The sequence below is a fragment of the Athene noctua genome, chromosome 8 (genome assembly GCF_965140245.1).
Source record: "Athene noctua chromosome 8, bAthNoc1.hap1.1, whole genome shotgun sequence".
NCBI classification, from domain to species: Eukaryota; Metazoa; Chordata; class Aves; order Strigiformes; family Strigidae; genus Athene; species Athene noctua.
Window position 1 is genome coordinate 15,310,163 of NC_134044.1, and position 19,878 is coordinate 15,330,040.

The following is a 19,878-nucleotide window of genomic DNA, read 5'->3' on the forward strand; positions in this document are numbered from 1 at the left end:
CAGCAACATTCATGTTCAGCTGTTGTGTTATAGCAGAGAGGATACATTAAGAGCCTAATAATTTATCTACAATACACTAACATTCATGTTAACACATTAAGATACATAGATTTTGCTTCCAAAACTATACTGAATCAAGACAATGCTCTAAAATTAATTACTAGTGCTTAAAAATAAAACAAGGATCACTAGAAAACATTTAATGGGAATATTTTGTTCACAGCCAAAGAGGACACCGTCTTGTGTGTGTTTTATATTTAAATAGGATTTTGAACACAGCTTCATACAAACTACCTTTTGTTTAGGGCAAGAGTTTAAAAATCCAGAAACTAGGCGGCATACAATGAGAACACACTAGTTTAATGCCATGATATGAACAAGTCAACCTCCATTCCTGTTTTACACGAGCTATTTAAGTGCTGGCCTTCCACTCCATTTCAGATGTTGCTGGAGTAACACTGAGCTCTCATTACACTAAGTACAATGCCTGACTCACCTGCCACCATGTTCTGCCAAATGTACCTCTGACAATGGCCAACAAGCTAAAATGAAGCTTTAAAATAAGCTTATTAGGACTACAAACCATAACACATCAGTGATTTGCACCAAAAATGACAGGGCATGTTCTTGACAACACAAGGGAAACAAAAAATGGTCCTACCATCTCATGTGGGTTTTTTTCCACACAGTGATACAGGAGTATATGTAATGACTGTTCTGGATTAGAAAAATCATTTCTTAATGCAATTTGTTATTAACGTCAAACATTACTCTTCAAAGGAAGTTGCAAATATCACTTGCTACCTATCTAGTAATATGCCAACATTTCCTCACTAGGAGTTAAGTAGTAGTATCAGTCCACAATTAAATAAGGAAATGGGATATATTGGTGAAGGAGTACTCAATTTAAATAAAAATTTGCTTTTGAAGATATGTAGTATCTTTGAAAATTAAAACACAGTATTATACCAAGCATAAGAGAGGGCTGTTATTAAGCTCAACTATCTTAGATCAGAAAATCTGCACATGGATAATGAAGAGTTACCTATCCTACCTGTCTAAGCTTTGTCTATTAAGGACTACAGAACATACAGCATAATCATTTTATACCAGTGAATAGAAAAGATAAAGTTCACTTAATTTTACTTAACTGCAGATTTTATTGGTTGGAAAAAAAAACCCACCACATGGTCCACTCAAACATTTTTTCATTATTTACAAAATACTTCTGTAAGAAAAACTTATTTTAAATGTCACGTAGCACGATAAAACTACTAAAAGTGCTCTATCCACTGTTTGAAAATATAATAATAAACATTTAGCAACCCAACACAGAAAGTCATCATACCGTAATCTTCCATCCTGTGCAGCTGCACCCCCGGCTATAATTTTTGTAATGAAAATACTTGAATCATCCCCAATATGTGGGTTGTCTGTACCACCTGCAATGCTAAAGCCAAGTCCTGAATTTCCCTAAAGGTAGAGGGGAAAAAAAATTTACACATTTCTTTTTTGGGGAAAAGATATTCTAGTATATCTATTTGATTCAATATAGAATCAAATCCATATAATTTTCACTGATTAAAAAAAATATTAAAAGACACTTTAAGCAGTATACTACATATAACCATATGTAAAATGTAATTATACTTATTTTCACAGAAGGAGAACATAAGTCATTGTGTGACTGTAAGAGATATAGTTCCAACACCACAGCTTTCTCATTGAAGTGAGCCTGATAAACTAGATATAAACTTCCCTCTCCAGTGAGCTAGAACTTTGAGATTATTTATATGAATATTTGTTCCTCATTAAAATATTAGTGATGAATTATTTTTCCCAGAGAAGCCCCCAAGTAATTTGTGTCACATATGTAATATACCCTCACAGATGCAGAGATTCAGACTGACATTTCCCCTTCAAAGTTTGCCTGCCCTTACTACCAACTGCAAGACCTCTTCACCCTCTCAGTAACCACCAGAACTGCACAGGTATCAAATGCAACCCTTTCTTTTTGTTAACAGTGCAGCTCAAAAAACAAGAACTGAGATAGGTCTCAATATTGTAAACCTAACAAAGCAATGTGTATGACAAAGTGTCACTTGTAATCTCAACTGGAACCCTGAATATCAATCTAAAGCTTAATGGTACAAATAAAAGCCTATCATAAATGGCAATATAGTAAATGAAATCATCATTTGTTATTACTCTCTACAAACCTAGATAACAACATTAAATGCAGTATGTCTCAGGGACATTTTTCCCGCATTTTACTCTTAATGGTCAAGCATATTAATAAAAACTTCTATTCTTGCTCCAGCAACTGGGTGTATTTTTTTCCTTTAGGTTAAATAATCTACCTAGAGAAAAAAAAACAGTGAGGATTGTTTTGGATTGCCATTTAGTAGTATCAAGAGGTTAAATTTTCATACTAATGTATCATAAATCCCATCTAAAACAGAGTAGAAAAAGACATTCAGAATGTTACCCTTTCAAGAGTAATTTCTTCATACTCATAATCTGCATCCGTGCCATTGACCTATAATAAAAGAAGAGTCAGACTTACAGAGAATTTTTACACTTCAGTCGATAAAGTTTGCTCAGTTAGAGGTTCACTCCCATCAAATCTCAGCTGATTCACAGTGACTACTGAGCTCAGAGGGGACGTGTGATTTTCACACTGCTCTGTACATGAATCAGACACTCTTTCTGTATGAGTTTAAAAGTCAAGATTTCAGAGGGTGGACTGTTCTACACAGATACTGTAGAGCAGAGGCCCTCTGCTTCTGAGTGCCAGAAAACAAAAAAATGCTCTTGAGATCCTCAGGTGTTCCTCAGGCCATGTAAGCAAGTTGAAACAGGAAAAAAAAAGGAAGGGGTCATGGGGTAGGGAAGAAATTGTACAGAAGAACATAGCAGTATTTTCAAATTGCTGTTCCTCACAGAGCAGAGGAAAATCAAAGACTGATGCTTTATACCATTTCTCACCAGAAATGGGTAAGACCCTTCTAAAGCAACATTTAACAACTGTTTAGATTACTATTTATCATGTTACAGATATACTAAAGACCAACAAATTAAAACAGGACCAAAACCAGAAGAAGACTTTGTAAGAATATTTTATAAAGCTAGATGATAAACCCAAATACTCGAAGCCTTGTCACTGTCAAGTTAGAAAAGATACCCACTTTCTTTGCTGCCTACAGAATTACCACAGAATCAAGTAACAGAAGAAATATCTAAATTAAGTGAAAAGAATTAAATACCAAATACTTAACTATATTCAATATAAAAGTAACATTAATATTTTTTTTCCAATTACTAAGATATCTCGGAACTCAAATTCTTTCCTCCACAGATACCTACAGCAGCATATACAACATGCGACTACAGTCAATTCCCTATTTCAAGCCTTTTAGGATGAAAGATTTAACAAGATAAGAAATAACATTTATTCTATGATTTTAAAAAGCATCTTTTCTATTGTTAAGATATTCTGTATCTGGTAGTCTTCTGTTACATACTATTCAAGATTTTATAAAGATACAAAATATATGTACAGAAGAAAACATATTAAAATCTGTACAGTTCTCTAGCAGAGAATTAAGAAACATTCACCCCAAACAAAATTAAGATCATGTCTACTTCATTCTGCATATGTTTATTTAACATATTTAAAAGCTGCAAAAGCTGGAGATGCCACAACTTTCACAGGCTAATATCAAGCTCATATATCCCTCACTACATTTTTTTCTCAATCTCTAATGATACCTCCCCTTAGCACAATAGAAGCCATGTCCATTCCAAACATAACAGATTACTATCATCATCTTTGTGCAGGACCTCAAAAATGATTATGTCCTTAGTAGTCTGTTCAGTGGAAAAGATACTGTGGTTTTAACACATGATATTTCTCCATTAAAAAGGAAAGAGGTCTTGACCTTCTGAATACATGAAACTGTATCTATTACTAGGCAAACACAAAAGAAGGCACTGTGATGAAGTTTTTATGGTAGCATACTCCTTGAGCTATCATCTACAAGAATGACAACATGTGCTAACTGAACCAGGCATCCAGCATTACAGTACCTGGGAAATAGTTCATTATGACTGATCAGAATGTGGCACTTTCATGTTCTTCTAGTTGGTTTTGGTGTCTTTTGGGGTTTTGTTATTGTTGTGGTGGTGGTTTTTGTTTGTTTTTTTTTTAATAAATAACAAGGACAATTAATCATCTCCCTATTCATAGGCAAAAAAAAGCTGGTTCTAATATATTTAAGCAGTCTCGTTTATTTCCATGTGCAAAATTCTGTAAAGCAATTAAAAAATTTCATCTAGATAAAGAGGAGCAAATATTGTCTTCTGCTTTAGCTCAGTTCTATACCTTTTATTTTTTTTAATTTACCTTTGAATTGATTTTATCTAACAACCATTAGTAGAGACAGGAGCAAGGATACATCAAATTATATAAATCACTGTCCTATTCTACTTTTTGCAAGTTTTGAAGTGATCTTAGATCCACTAAGTCAAGCTTTATTTGCAGGGACCTCCCCTGGATGAAGGAAGTTTCTACACAAATGCTGTAATTATGCCACAGCAATCTTCTTGGAATCTGAAAACCTATTAGTAGTTCAGCAGAATTTAGGTAGAGCCTTTTGGCTGTATTACAGTTAATTTCTCTGGTATAGTTAATCTTTTCATGTGCCACCAACTGGAATTTTGTTTGCATTTCGTTGGGCTTTTACAAAGAATAAAAAAATACGCTTCTTGCTGTTTTTTTTTTTCCAACCCAGTTTCAGTCCTAAGAGTGAATACTTCCTCAGCAGTTTTATGATTCTGATGAGAGCTGTGTTCTTGACCATTTGTTCCTTGATGACTTTCTAGAATCATATTTTGCCTTTTTTCTTCTTTCAACCAAAAAATTTTAATAGTCAATGTTTTTGTAGATTCATGATGCAGTTAACTCATAAGTATGATATTACATTACTTACCACTTAACAATTCCATTAGCTACTTGGGGACCTAGAAGGGTATTCCTTTACTCAGTTTCCTATGCTTCCAGAGTAGGTTAGATTATAGATAGTTATGGGCTTGTTTGTTTTACAATTACTACAAACTGCTAATTTAGATGGCTTATAATTTTGAGTGCCAGTTTGTTTTGTTAATGGTATTTTCTCTTCCTGTTTCTACTATCTACTGTCCTCCACTTGCCTCTATCAGATGGGGGCTTCTGAAATGTGAATACATATTTAGTAATCATTTTTCATCTTGGTTTAGTTTCTGTGCGCAGGGAGACAACTTACCTTCAATATTTCTAAACAGTATCTGTATCACATCAATAAAAGGGCCACACACCACAGGCTACTGCTCTGATCTTTTAGTCAGAGGCATCATTATTGCTCGGGACTCATTTATGAGCCAATTATGTCACCGTACTAACCTTCTGTCTTCTGCTTAAACTGTTAATTCATGTTTTTGTCTCTCCTTCTAGCTGCTTTCTAGCAAAGTTGCTAAGTTATGAATGCTTTTTGACAAGGACAAAATTTACTTGCCAATACCAGTACTCAGAATAAACAAAATATAAAAAAACTAGTACAGGCATTAACACTGTTCAGTAAAACAAGCAAGCGAGATATGTAAGTAACTGTAGTAAGAGGAAGGTACAGGAGGAAAATTCAGACCTGAAACCTATGCCAAACTTACATACATTCCAAAGCCTCTAAAGTCTCTATCTGCCAGTGGTATTCCTATCACAAAACACAATTTTAGCCTCCACATAACTACACTTATTACCTTAATGTTTCAAACAAAACCAACACATTTTTATGAGCATTTAGAGCACTAAAATCTTAAGTATAGCCATTGCACGAAGAAGTGTTTTTATGAGAAGTGCAACGGAAATAGCACATTAAATATTAAAGCGTCTGTCTGCACAGTTGAAGAAACAGATTGTTCTCTGAACACTGAACCTCTGGAACCTCAAACAAATATGTTTTGCACTGTCACACAGTGGTACTCAGAACCTTTCACCTGCAATCTACAACTTCCCCCCTCCATGAAACAGCTATTTAAGGACTTCAAATAACCATCAGGACAGCTGATGAAATCACGCACCTTCGGAGAGGTAAAATAGGTTTTATTAAACAGTAACAACAGACCTACACAACCACATACAGAAAACATTATCTGAAGTTATAACTGAAAGCAAATGCAGGCTTACGTATGTTGGAGTCTCCAAAGAATCTGTATTCACCAGCACTGGAGGGGGATTTGCCTTTAACAAAAGAATTAAAAAATTATACAGCATAAGAGAAAGCAATACTAATGATAATTATAAAACATTTAATTGGCCGTTTCTCAAAGTTCTACTAAAAGGTAGCCTCAGCTTAAGAATCTCAAAAATTCACCTTCCGAAACACTTGTTTCTACCCTGAACAAATTGCTTTCATGCTATAAAACCACACTCTTCCAGAACTCTGAGCTCATATTTTATATACAAGTTCTGTCATTTTTCAAAAGAACAACTGAGTCATACAATCACCTGACATGATGTCAGTTACCCTAGTACTTGTAGTAAGACATTCAGAAATTGCTTTACCAGCCAGTATCTTAAAACCAAATTTTGGTGGATTTGACTTCTCTTTCTTCCTACCAGGAACACTTTTTTTTCACTCCTCTTTTCAACCTGCAAAATGGAAACTTACAGAAATGTAAACTTATGGAAGAAAGTATCTACAAAACTGACTTGTGAAAGCAAATTCACAGCAGATGTTAATCCACTGCCCAGCAGCATGTGATTCCATCAAAGCATTGTTACAGATTCACAAGCCATAAACAGGGATTATTGCTACAGAAATATGAAATGGTATGGCATTCTTGTTAGCCAGAAACTGGTAGAATAAACTAACACTATTACTCTCTGATGTTACTGAGAATTTTTCTGTGAAAAATGTGGTTTCAACTGAAAGAAAATCTGTACAGACTAGTGACATTTATCTGAAATACTTCCAAATAAACAGATTTCCTATTTTTGCATCAATTATCTGCCTTTAAAATAGGCAGCACTTAGCCTGCCCTAAGAACAAACAAAAAAGTGTGCACACTACAAATACTGTTGAGGCATTAAGTTCAGTGGGACCTACAAACTCAGTGGCACAAAATCTCCTTACTGGTTTAATAAAGCTGATATTTTTTTAAAATATGTCTAAAAATCCATTATCTTTAAACTTAAGAATTTTTTTTAATCTCTTATGTGTGCATAGAAGTAAATTTAGGGACAGTTTAACATGCTGCAATAGAAGGTAGTATTAAACTCATTCAAAGATAAACTTAAGACCTACATGACAATTACATTAACCTATTCATATTCTGCATTTTAGTTTCATTACCATGACAACAACATACTTCTGAAGAATTTATAATTTTTAAAAGTTCCCAGAAGCTAGGAACTAAGCAATGACTCAGAAGTTTCTTATGGAAGACTGAGATGAATAATCTACCATCACTAGACAGGAGTCATGAATCTGCTGTCAGGTTGCTGTGTCAGAAATTAGGCTTGTAACATTTAATAAGTACTAAAATCAGGTGGTATCTACGCAAGTTAACAGAGTAGACTTAAAAAAAGAAACAAAAAGGATGACATTTATGGCTCTGTCAAGATGCCATCAAACACTTTTGTCACCCAGCAATTCTCTCAAGTAGACGCATGGGGACGCTTTATGCAGTACAGAAATCAAGTACCAGTTACTAGTATCACGATAAAAATCTCTGACAAACGTTATCCCTCACAACCATTTTCTGCCATTAAGTTACACTGCAATTTCTGCTTCTTATTCAAGTGCAAGTTCTATTAAAATAAGATTAAATTTTAAAAAAAGATCCTGTACCAATCAAATTATGCATCACCATCCCCGTAAGAGCTTTACCATTAACACACTTTTAAGAAAAACAAAACAATACACTGTATTAAAAAGAAACTGACTGAATATGAGGCATTAGAAGTCTCATCTCCACTTGATCTACAAGAGACCAGCATACATATGTTTATTTTATATTTGTGTATCAACTATGAGAATACTTTAAATTTATAAATAGAAAAAAAAACACGATTAATTTTGAAAGTTCAGTCCTGTTCTTTACATTTTACTCAATTTTGGAATTTATTTTAAATAACACTAGGATTCTGTAATATCCAAGCATATTCAACAAAAGCATTGCCAAAGCAAGCTGGTTTCTCATAAATTTTTTTCTTCAGGGTGACAAATGGTATTCTTTTAATGTCTTAAAAAAAAGAAGAGGAAGACTAGCTAAAAGCAAATTGCTATTAGTAGCTGAGGTTTCTACGTGAGCAGTATGTTTGAGACACAAATTAGCCAACATCTTCCTAAATTAAAAGATTGTTCCTAATAGTCCTTCCACATTTATCTGAATTCTTCATGAAGAAGCAATAATTTACCATCATTTCCAAGCAGGAAGGAGAAAAGCTTTGTGCCAGGCATTCCAAAGGTACGCCCGGACACTGCAAAGACAAAGGGTAACATCTCAGAACATCAAATGTCTTTGGAAGGAAGACTTGTATTTCGGTTTGTTTTGCCCAAGTTCTCCAAATTACCTAACACTTTCAAACTTCTGTGCCAGGGCTTGTTCAGATATTTAAAATACATTTGACAAGTTTGTTTACAAGCCGACTAAGGACTTGCCTAAGGGGTAAAGTGATTAACAAAAATAGAGACTATCTATTGCACAAAAATGCATCTGCCAAATCCAAAGATCATTAGAACTTTCTGTGGTATTTTCTAATTGCTTAGAATAAGAAACGATGCAGAATTACATAACTAACTCCTATAGACACTTGGTATGCACTTGGAAGACAGAGGCACAAACCACTCAATTCTTACTCTTCCGCTTGTAATCCAGCATCATCAGTGGACAGAAATACTGTCACAGCAACGGCAGTCAAAGAACATATAAATACATATGGCACTGATTATTTTATCTGAAATTAAGTTTAGCCTATTGGCAATTCCCTGAAAGTAAATGTTACTGGAGACTCAGTTATCTTTATCCATCAAGGCTGCCGATATAAGTCCACTGCTTGCAACAGTCTGCCTCAAATCCTGATGTGGGCAGAATCTCTCTGTAAGAAGTAAATTAACCAAATCTCTGGTCTGCCTGCTGGGAAAAGTATGGGTGACAGATTCATGTAAACGCACATCCACTAGAAATTGCAGTATAAAATAACCAAGTGGAAAAACTCTTGGTAATTACTGCATTATGTAAAATTTAACAGTGTAGCAGAGATAAAAAAAGACTACCACCTGTTGTGAGTTTAGCCACACAGTTTGAAAGCAGACCTTAAGCAAAAAAAAACCCTGATGTGTAATACTACAAAAATATTCTAGTATTATTCTGGATTGCTCAATTCCTTTTTAAAGTTAATAAAGATCTGTCACCAAACAATTCCAAAAAGTGACCCATCTTTCAGAAGGCAGGCACTCTTCATTTCAGATTTTTGCACTGAAAGTTACAGTAAAGTTACAAAAAAATAAAAGCAGAATACCATTGTATATGCAAAAATATAACTGCTACCTATCCTAAATCACATATTCCAAGTTACATGAAAGATACTAATGTCAACTCATGTTTGCTTTCACTTGTCTTGACAGTATCCTAAATGCCCTGAAGGACACTAACACCAGCAAATGGTCAGAGAACATTAGAAATGTCATGCAAGTGCAATCAATGGAAGACATATATTAAGTATTTGTATATGAGATGAGAAACATTTTTTGTATAAATAAATCAGGTAATAATGCTTTAGTAAGGATGAAATGACTCTAAAATTATTACATGAACACAAAATATCCTATTGCTTCTTTCCATTCTTCTGGGGTTTATTCTTTAGTTATTTCACAGCTTACTAATATACTCCCCTATGAAAATACTTATATTTTAAATGGACTAAAAGCTGCTATAAAACAAAGAAAAATTAGTATGAAACGCTACTGTATTACTAATTCAGCTATTTCACAGTTCATCTCAAAGCTGTGTGTGAGAGTACCAAAAGATTAATTTAAACAAAGCGATGAAATAGATTGAACAAATAAAAGTTGAACAAATTTAACAAAAAAAAAAAAAGAATAAAAACCTGTGGTATGGTGGATGGGATGACAGTGGTCTCGGCAGGGACTGGTGGGACAGGGATCACAGGGACAGTGGGAGGAGAGGAAGGAACAGCTTCTGTGGGCTAAAAATCACCGACAAAATGTCAAAAATAACAAAAACTAGAAAAACTTTTTTAAAACAAACAAGATTAAAATTTAACAGCTTAAAAAAAAATCTGAAATAGCATATGGATTTGGAGACTATAACTAAAACTGAAGACAACCAACTACCTTTAACCATGCTGTATATGGCAGTGCATCCCCAGCAATGTGCTCACGTCAAAGAACACAAAGTAGTAAGGCATATCCGGGTTGCTTATTCATACCAAGTTACTCACCTTGCAGTACAGAGTATTGAGACTTTGGGGTCCAACAGAAAACCTCTTCATGTAAATGGAAAGAGTGAGGCTTTTTGTGGGCTGGTTTCACAACAAAAGCCCTTCACCATTATAAAACAGTGTGCAAAAGAAGAGAAACAGTGGCTAAAGTTGATAGCACTGCACCACGTTAATATTTCTCTTTGATAAGGGTAAAAAATCAGAAGTACATTAAGGTTTCTAAACCGGGCAAAAATCAAAGAAAAATCTTTCAGTGAAATGGGCTGAAGATCCTAAAACAGATCCAAATCCACCTCTCAAAGATCTTCATACAGGTTTACCATACACCATCAGACTAGTAGAATTTTGGTCTCAGGAATTTTGATTATAATAATAAGCAGGAAAGCTACTGGCACATAAACTGCAAGGGAAAAAGATTACAAATGGCATTTTGTGCAAAACATTGACTCAAATCATTTTGAGATGTTAACATACTGGTTGTCAACAAGCTGTCAGCAACATAAACTACTGGCAACTGTCATCAAAATTACAAGCTGAACAGCAGATCAAAGCTCTTGCAACTTAGTTGTTCCAAGACATTCTTGTGATTCTTAAATATAAGTAAGCATGATAACAAAAGAAAATACTAAATCCTGAAAATGAACCAAAACCCCAGAACATAAAGTATTAAACATATTTTTAAAGTTTGAGATCTTTTAAAATACAAGGCACCATACACCAAATTAAAGACTAAAAGCAAATATTAAAGAAACCTGAAACAGCCCCAGAGCAGCAACTTTTATTAAATGTACATATGGTATTTCTATAGGGTTTTTTCAGCTCAAAGTCAATCTACCCAAAATGAACAGCTGGTGGAAAACGTTGCAGTTACTGAAGGATGTAAGAACAAGATATATGTGATATCTTGAAAGATTATGACTGATGTCATTTAAACATCCCTACATCTACGAACAACAGCACAATCTTTCAAGTGTTAAAAAAAGGAGGGTAGGCAAGAATCTAAATTGGTCTAGAAAAATGATCATATGCATTTTGCAAAGGATACAGGAAATGCTCAGTGCAATAAACCTCCAGATACTGGAAGAATGATGCAACCTTTAGAGGGCAGATTAAATTAAATAGCTTAAGCAATCACCCACCCCTACACATGCAAAAAATAAGTCACCCTTTCAAGTCTGCCTTGTTCCAAAGTAAGCAGCTTCCCATGTATGTACACAGTAAAAATCCACTTAACCAAAATTTCAGATATACACATATTACATATATATAACACAACATTAAGGCTGAATAGCTAAGCATTTAGCACATCAGGAAAATTCCATATTTACACTTAAAACTCCTGCAATAAGAGAATGCTAAAACCAAACTGAACTTACTCTTGGATACTGACCATACACTTTCCTGCTCTTTGACTTAGCAAAATAACTGACCAAGTTGCAGATGATTTCCTTATGGGCCAAACAATCTGTACCCCTCTCTTAGCACCAAATGGCAGCTTTATTTTCCTGCTTCCTTCCTTTTCTCAGTTCCTAACTCCCACATCTCTCTGGGCTACTCATTCCCAAACGCTTCAAGAACCCTTCCAACCAGTTCCAATTTTTATCCTTGTTATATTAAAACTGACGCTGTTCAAAGTCCTTCAATTCTCTCAGGTTCCAGTCTCACAAGATATCTGTACTATCGTCGTGTTTTCGCTTTGTGTTGTTGGTTTAGTATTCACTGTCTCTTAAAAGCTGCTCCCTGATCCTCCAAGCATCCTGGCATTGTTCCTGCTGAGTCTCCTCCACTACCATGTGGGTGAGGAAAGAGGTGACAACACTGGCAACTACTTTCAAAGGATGTGCAAATCCAAATGAAGATAAGACTGTCTTCACCTGAATGTTTCATGGAATACAGTGAACTGATGCAGGCACCACAGCTACCACAAGGAAGGACAATCCAAGAAATTAAAAGACTTTTTTTAATCACCAGACAAAGAAGACCTGGAACTTCCTTATAATAGAGAAATACTAATTTTATTTTAGTATAGCACATAATCAGTCAGAAAATTATTATATGAAACACGTGTTTGTGTGAGCAGCTGAATAAACTCCAATAGCCCAGAGTATTGCTTTCAATGTTCCACTTCCCAGGAATTTTCAAGAAACATTTGCAATTTTTAGGAATTCTCAAAAAAATACACTAAAGTATTCTGAAAAAGTTTAACCTCAGAATAACTTTATTTAAAGATGTCTGACAAAGCATTTAATGATCCTGGTTTAAATGGACACAAATCAATCTAGCTACAAAGAAAGTAGTGGGCCAATTAAAAACCTTGTTTTGAATATATATGAACTATAGCACACAATTATGATAGACCATTATTCGTAGGAATGCATGACTTGAACAGTAACTCACTTTAACAAAATCTGTCATCCTAAATAAATGTGTTAACACCTACAACAAAAAGCCATCCTGTTACAACAGTATCATAAATATCAAGTAATTTTTTTAAAGTGTTAGGACTGACTTTAATATTTATATTTTTTTAAAAATCATTTAAGTGGTATGTTTAAAAAAGCTAGATAATAATGCCTTAAGTGATCAGTTAAAACTACTGCCTCCCAATCTAACACTAAGTTCAGATGTTTGAAAAGGATGAACATACCCATTTTCTCATGTTTAACCAACACACAGTAACTCCTCCTGAGAGGAAATACCAGCTAACCTGAAATTAGATCAGGGCACCATACACATCTTGAAGATCAACTAAACCAGCAAATTCCATAATGCTGCTCTTTGTAATGTACTAAAAGATATATTTTGGAGAACAGAAATCAAGAAACCAGACTTTCGTCACTTTGAAGAAATTACTGTAAAAACCCACACTGTATATAGTGCAACAATCTTAATGGGAAAACAATGAGCAGTACTTTTTTGCTAGCACAATTTCAATTATTGCTACTTTGTTTTCTAGCTATGAAATACAATAGAAAAATAAGTCTCTAGAAATAGCAGGGATAACACTACGGAAAGAAAAAAGTGTGACATACTTTGTACAGTTTGCATCCAAAATGCGCATCTATAAATACCTAGTGCAATACATACCTTTTCTAAAGAACAACTAGAACATGAGCCATCAGACATCCAACCACTAGCAGCTTTTACTTTTGCTGTGCTTTTTGTAGGACTCTTTTTTACACTATCACGTAGGTTTATAAATTTTCCTCTGTGTTTGGAAGACACTGGCAGCATGGATGAACTAAAAGATGTACAAAAGCTCAGTGCCCGCTGCTGATGCTGAACAGGCTGCTTTGGCTGCATATGAAGATTTTGGCGTATTTCCATTCTTGGGCTCCTTGTTATATCAGCGAGCTTGAGCGTTCCCATTTCACTGTCATCTGTAGCACCACAGTATTTGTAGTCATGACAGTGAGTAGTCATGAAACTAGCAACAAAGATAGTCCTTTTTGCAAAAAAAAAAAGGAGGGAAAATAAACCAAAATATTGCTTCCTGAGAAAGTAAAAAATATTAAAAATATTATTGTTTTCTAGATTATGGTCATAGGAAGAAACACTAAATGCTGTTTTTGCTAGTACTGCATGTTACGTACTCTCTCACTCTATTTAAAGAGCACCATTGAACCACCGCACAACAGTCAATTTGCTGTGCATAAATAATCAATGCAATGCACAAATTATTGAATAGATGGCAAAAGTCATCTGACTTTATTAAAAAGAAGCTATGAAAGGTTATAGTTTTCTTTCTCCCCTAAGATCCTACTATCCCTAAATTTGGTTGTATTTTAGCATCTCAAAACTTCTCCAAGGTTTACATCTAGAAAATTTTTAAATAGACCAATTCCTCTACTTTTCTGAACACTTTATGGGCGCAAAAAACTAATCAATTTAAAGAAGCTTATGATGAAAAGTGTATGAATTGTGAATGGACAGACACATGCAAGATTTCAACATTAAACTTCCTTCACAGAAAATTTATTCAGACCATAACAATAACAAGAATTACTTTGTGTTAATAATTTTGAGTTGCATTTCCATGAAATACAGCAGCACTGTGAGATCACAATTTTAAGATGCACATTGTTTAACCTAAAGGATTTTTTAAAAAAAGAAACCCAGACATTTAAATGAATCTGAGTTATTTACATTTTATTCATTCAGTTTTTAATGCCAAGGATGCGTGATCGCTATATTACATTTTTACCCCAATTTTCAAAACAAAAAAGCTCCAAAACAACTCCTATCCCTACTCAAAAAAAAAAAAAAAAAAAAAAAGCACACAATGAGGAGTTGATTATTTGTGCTGTTGAATATTTAACTTTTCAAGCCATTTTTAAATTAATCATTCTAAAAAGAGGTAAGGAGCCAAAATTCATTTCCCAGGGTCTACATAAATTGACAGCTAGAGACACCAGTGTTCACAGCCTTACAGAAGGAAGAAGCAGGCTCAAGTCAGTGGTCATGTAGCCCTCTCAACAGTGGACACACAACCAGCGTTGCACAGCTCTGGGCCAGCCACAGCACACACCATCTGCCTCTTGCCCCATGGTGCTGTTCTAGGAATATACTGTGAATCTGAGTATCTGGCACTGGGTATGATAAGAATGAAGGACACCAGCCCACAGGAAACAAAGCTTGATTAGGTCAGATGTACTGTATTTGGATAAAATAGAGAGATTTCCTCAGTTCCTAGCATTAATACATGTAAACCTTCCTACAGCAAATCTGAATATTTAAATAATATGAGTCGGCATAATTTTTGCACACAGAATAAAAATCTAGATATATAGACCTAAGTACAAACATTTGCAGTTATTTATAGCATGGATATTAAGAGATAAATAGGAACTGACAGCTGCTCCTCTAATCACCAAGAGCTGCCATGTCTCATCTTCTACCCAGAATGGATGTAAGCAAGAGCTGCATAACATATCATTAAAGCAATATTCATAAATGCAGAGACAGAAGGGCTTCTGGCCCGTGACAGAAGCTGGAAATGCGTTAGTCATACAAACATCCACAGACTTGTGCATGCGTATGGTAGGTGTGCCTTTTGCCTCTGAAGCATCAGGGAGCTGGAGGACTCTGTTCACTAATACATAATCGGGCAGATGCACCCAGGTTGTTCTGTTCCGGAAAACCCAAGATCTCTAGATTTTGTTATTGAAGGGCAAAGGCAGAGACGAAGACAAGCACGTTGTGAATGTGCATATAGGTAAACAGTTCAAAACCAGCACATCACAACTAACTTTTTCTCCTCTGAGAAACTGCCACAGATGCATTAATACTAAGCATGTTCGCCAGTCTGCAGGGATTATTTGGACAGAGACTATGTCTTGTGTCAAAGCCTCTGTACCAGTATCCTCTTTGGCAACAGTGTGCCAAAGGGATGCTTTTGTAGACCACAAACAAACTTTTTTTTGCCATAGATTTTATCAAGATTGCTGGAGGTTTAGCAGGCTGCATTCATACCACCCATTTTACTTGCATATCAGTACTCTCTATTTTCTATCCAGCATGACATTGTCTAATTACTAAAATGTAGAAAGGAAGAAGCAAGGGGTTTTGGGTATAAGGCTTTTCTCTTGCGTACATAATAAATCCCAAAATAGGTGATGTTCCAGATTCAAAAGAACATCTTATTACTGGAGGCATCAACTTTGTTGAAAACACATAGACCAAACAGCCTCTTGATTAAGAAGACAATCAGCTTTGAAGCATACTAAGTGAGACAGGGAGGGCAAGAGGAGGTGATGCTTGATACTATATTCTTGGAAACCCAGATGTTGTGCTTCCTATATTCTCTTCCAAACAAGAAAGGGGAAGACACAAGGCAAGAGACCAGACAAAGGAATTCACATCTCTCCAATGTGCTTTCAGACTCGCTGACTTCAGTGGCAAAAGAATGAAGATGATGTAGCAGGTAACTGGTAACAGCACAAGGTTTTTTTTCTGTAAGTCTTCATGCCTTTGGTCCCTAAGATGATATCAGTCAGATATCCATAATTAAATAAAACAAAATCTTAAAAGCACCTGTAGTTCCAAGAGCAACAGTCCAAGCACCAAAACACAGCCAAGGAACAGGAGGTACATGCAGAATACCTAACCCATCCAGGGCCGCATGGTGTTCCAGGGCAATCTCCAGTGGAAAAGCTTAGGACACATCAAAATGCAGTGTTATGCAACTATGGAAAGTGAATCTTGGTCAAAAAAACACAGGAGGGAGAAAAAAGACATATATAATCAAAACATAGCAAAGCTTATCTAGAACAATCATGATGTAAACAAAATGAAAACAGACAACAGGAAAAAAATGAAAAAAGAAAGTAGAGAGGGCAACAAGAATGTTATTAAAACAGATTAATCAGATAGTTGAGAGTCACGGGGATCATTCTGCCTAATTACATTCACACATGTGAGGTAAGGCAGAGCCTGCCTTACAGTCTCACTGGTAGAAAAAAGAAAAACAACACAGATCGCTGGCAAAGCAGTGAGGACATATGCATAATTCAAAGCAAGAAAAAGCAGTTATGTAACTAAAGCTGCACAGGTTTGGCAGATCATCTTTTGACTGCAGAAAGCCTGAACCTGCAAGTGTTCTCTGCAGACTGTATTAATTACTAGCACAAACTGCTCTAATATCAAGGGCTAAGTGATTTTTCATAACCAGAAGGGGTTCAAGATCAGGTTGTGTTTTCATATTACATACTAACTCTGAGCTATTTGTTGCTAACACAAAGCTGAATCATCAATATTTCATTCTTTTAAATTACCGCATTGAATGTACAGTGCACACTTCTTTGCAGTAAACTGTTAAAGTACCAATAATTTTTACAAGTAGTATTTCTTCAAGGATCACTTTCTTTCCACATTCTATAACACCCACTCAGATAGCTGGATAACAACAATACCCACGGAAAAGGAAAATATTTGACCAGCAATGTCTACTGCAAAGGCCTGTTTTAAAGCTTCAATAACCAACTTCCAATACTTCAAAAAACAATTGTAATAGCTGAGAGAATCCTCCAAACATAATTCTGTACTTCACTCCTATTGCCTTACCCAGTGACAAAGCTAATATAAAAGTCATGTTTTCTTTCTATAGATATATAATTCAAGGTCTGGCAGTGTAGTTTTATATCTTTTCTTTGAGCTACATCCTAGAATGCCACAGGACATTTCACTAGTGAAGTCTGCTATTTTAAGAACATTGCATCCATCTTCCTCAAAATCACAAAACTCAATAGTCATCTAAACATACCTCCAGGGATTTAAGGCTGTTTGGTGGGGTCTGACGGTGGTAAGAATAAAGCACAACTCCCATCCATTCTCATCCATAATCCATGTTATCTGGATGCTGCCCAGCACATCTAAACCTGAGCACACAGCTAGCATCAACACTCCCATACACCTCCCTCAGTCAGAGACATCCCTGTGGCCTGGGCAGGTCCTTAGTTCTACAGTGTCAGTGAATTAAGCTGTTAAGCAATAAATTTAAGACACCCATATTTTTCCTGAGTGTATTTCTCCAGGACTTTAAACAAAATGTAGCATCAAGGACACATCAGAAGTATTTCCCTACTGCCAAACAAAGTTTCACAAAAATCAAATAAAAAATTACCAAGATTCACAAGAGCTAAATAAAAAGTGTAGAACTATCTGAACATAGGCAATCATTTAAGTACTGAAACTCCAAACAGTGTTCATATATCAAAACAGCCTATAACACAATCAGATATGCTAATACGTTGCACGTATCTGAATTTTGAGAACTGTGAAGACAGAAGATCCAATCCTACCCAGGCATGAGTACTGCCGTTGCTGATAAGCTAGTCTAGAGCTTAAAATACGCTGAATACATACGATGGGAAGCAGAACCACCAAAACAAAAAAGAATACCATTAATAGAAGTATGACTCAAGATTTTCTCTCTCTACGGGTTTGTTATTTGTTTCACGCGAGAAAGGTTTTCTCTTATCAATGGACCATTGCTTTGCTTTAAAAATGTGCTTACCATCTGATGAACTCAAACTTACCTGTGCACCTTGCTCAGCATGTAGTACAGTAATTCTCCAGTTTTGATACAGATACCATATCTGACTGTTTCATACAGAGTGGCTAAAACCCAAATTATTTAAAATATATGCACTTTTTCAGCTTTTTAACCACTCATGCTTACAAATGTTGTCACAAATTTACATCACACATACTTCATGAGGGTGGGGGCATCATTTAGATTCTCCTGTCCATATCAGCATACTCCATACTGTTTTTCAACAGTAAGTTGATTTACCACAAAACCTTAAGAGAGTAAATGATAAGCTTAATTATGACGGCCTCAACCCACAGGTGGTTACAATTAAGTCTACCTATCCTTCTGCACTGATACAAGCATGAAGAACTTCTGGCTTCAGATTCAGGTTTCTGACCCTTCTACCCCCTTCAAGGGCACTCCCTGTTCCTTGCCATGATGGAGCAAAGACCGATTCCCATGGTCTCCCAAGGATCAAAGAATAAAAATACCTAGATCTCCACCTGGATGCTATCCAGGTCTCTCCAAGGAGAGTTTGGGCAGAAAGCACAGAAATGAAGAAGCTGGGACTGAAGCCTGTCAGGGTATGTCTACATGAAGACGGGTTGGTTAGTACACAGTGGTTTTACTGAGAGATTTTGAGGGCAGGCAAGCCATCTTGGAGCTGTAACATTAGTTCAGATAAGTACTGTAACAAAGATATGAAAGTTTTTGTGGATCCCAGAAAGGAGAAGATTTACCCAGCCAGCCCTTGTAGATTAAAAGAACTACTCTGAATGCCTGTGACTTGATTTTAGGTCTCACTTTTTTCAGAGTAAACCATGGCTCTTGAATATGTATCTATGTGAGCACATAGCCAGCATGTTAGATATGTCTAAACTGTAGGGGTTATCTGGTTCTTTGGTTTTGGTTGTTGTTTGTTTTTGGTTTTGTTTTTTTTTTTTTTAATTCTGTCAACAAATTGATTCTCTAACCTAGTTTCCTCCCCAAACCCCACAGCATTTTACAATGAACTCAAATGAACTTAAAATTCTGAACTTTAAACATAAATAAATATCTTTGAAGGGGAAAAACAATCACAGCAGAATATCAGTATAATCACAGATGGTGACAATGACCTGAACTAATTTAAAGACAAATAAGCAATTTATTTACTGTCAATTCTTTATTGCAATCTTCAATTACAAAAAGAACCCAGTGATCAACAATTTGCACCATGATTACTCAAACAGAAGTAAAGCAGCAAAGACAGTAACAGAAAGACTCTTACTTGCTGAGGCCTAGTAAACAATTTTTTTAGTGCAGAAAATTTAAAAAAAAAAAATGGAAAAACAAACATACACCA

General features: G+C 35.5%; 1 protein-coding gene across 29 annotated transcripts in view; it reads right to left on the reverse strand.

Annotated features, from left to right (window-relative positions):
• Positions 1 to 19,878, reverse strand: part of DLG1 (discs large MAGUK scaffold protein 1) — a 170,355-nt gene that overhangs the window by 60,469 nt on the left and 90,008 nt on the right. For 14 of the 29 annotated variants that reach the window (XM_074912557.1, XM_074912554.1, XM_074912553.1 and 11 more), the window contains 4 exons: positions 10,148 to 10,246; positions 6,221 to 6,274; positions 2,489 to 2,539; positions 1,349 to 1,473 (listed from right to left, as the gene is read on the reverse strand). In XM_074912557.1, coding sequence (XP_074768658.1) covers positions 1,349 to 1,473; positions 2,489 to 2,539; positions 6,221 to 6,274; positions 10,148 to 10,246 — 329 coding nt within the window. Of the gene's footprint in view, positions 1 to 1,348; positions 1,474 to 2,488; positions 2,540 to 6,220; positions 6,275 to 8,455; positions 8,477 to 10,147; positions 10,247 to 13,588; positions 14,004 to 19,878 lie in introns of those variants that run through there. The other 15 variants (XM_074912566.1, XM_074912565.1, XM_074912563.1 and 12 more) reach the window with 4 other exon arrangements.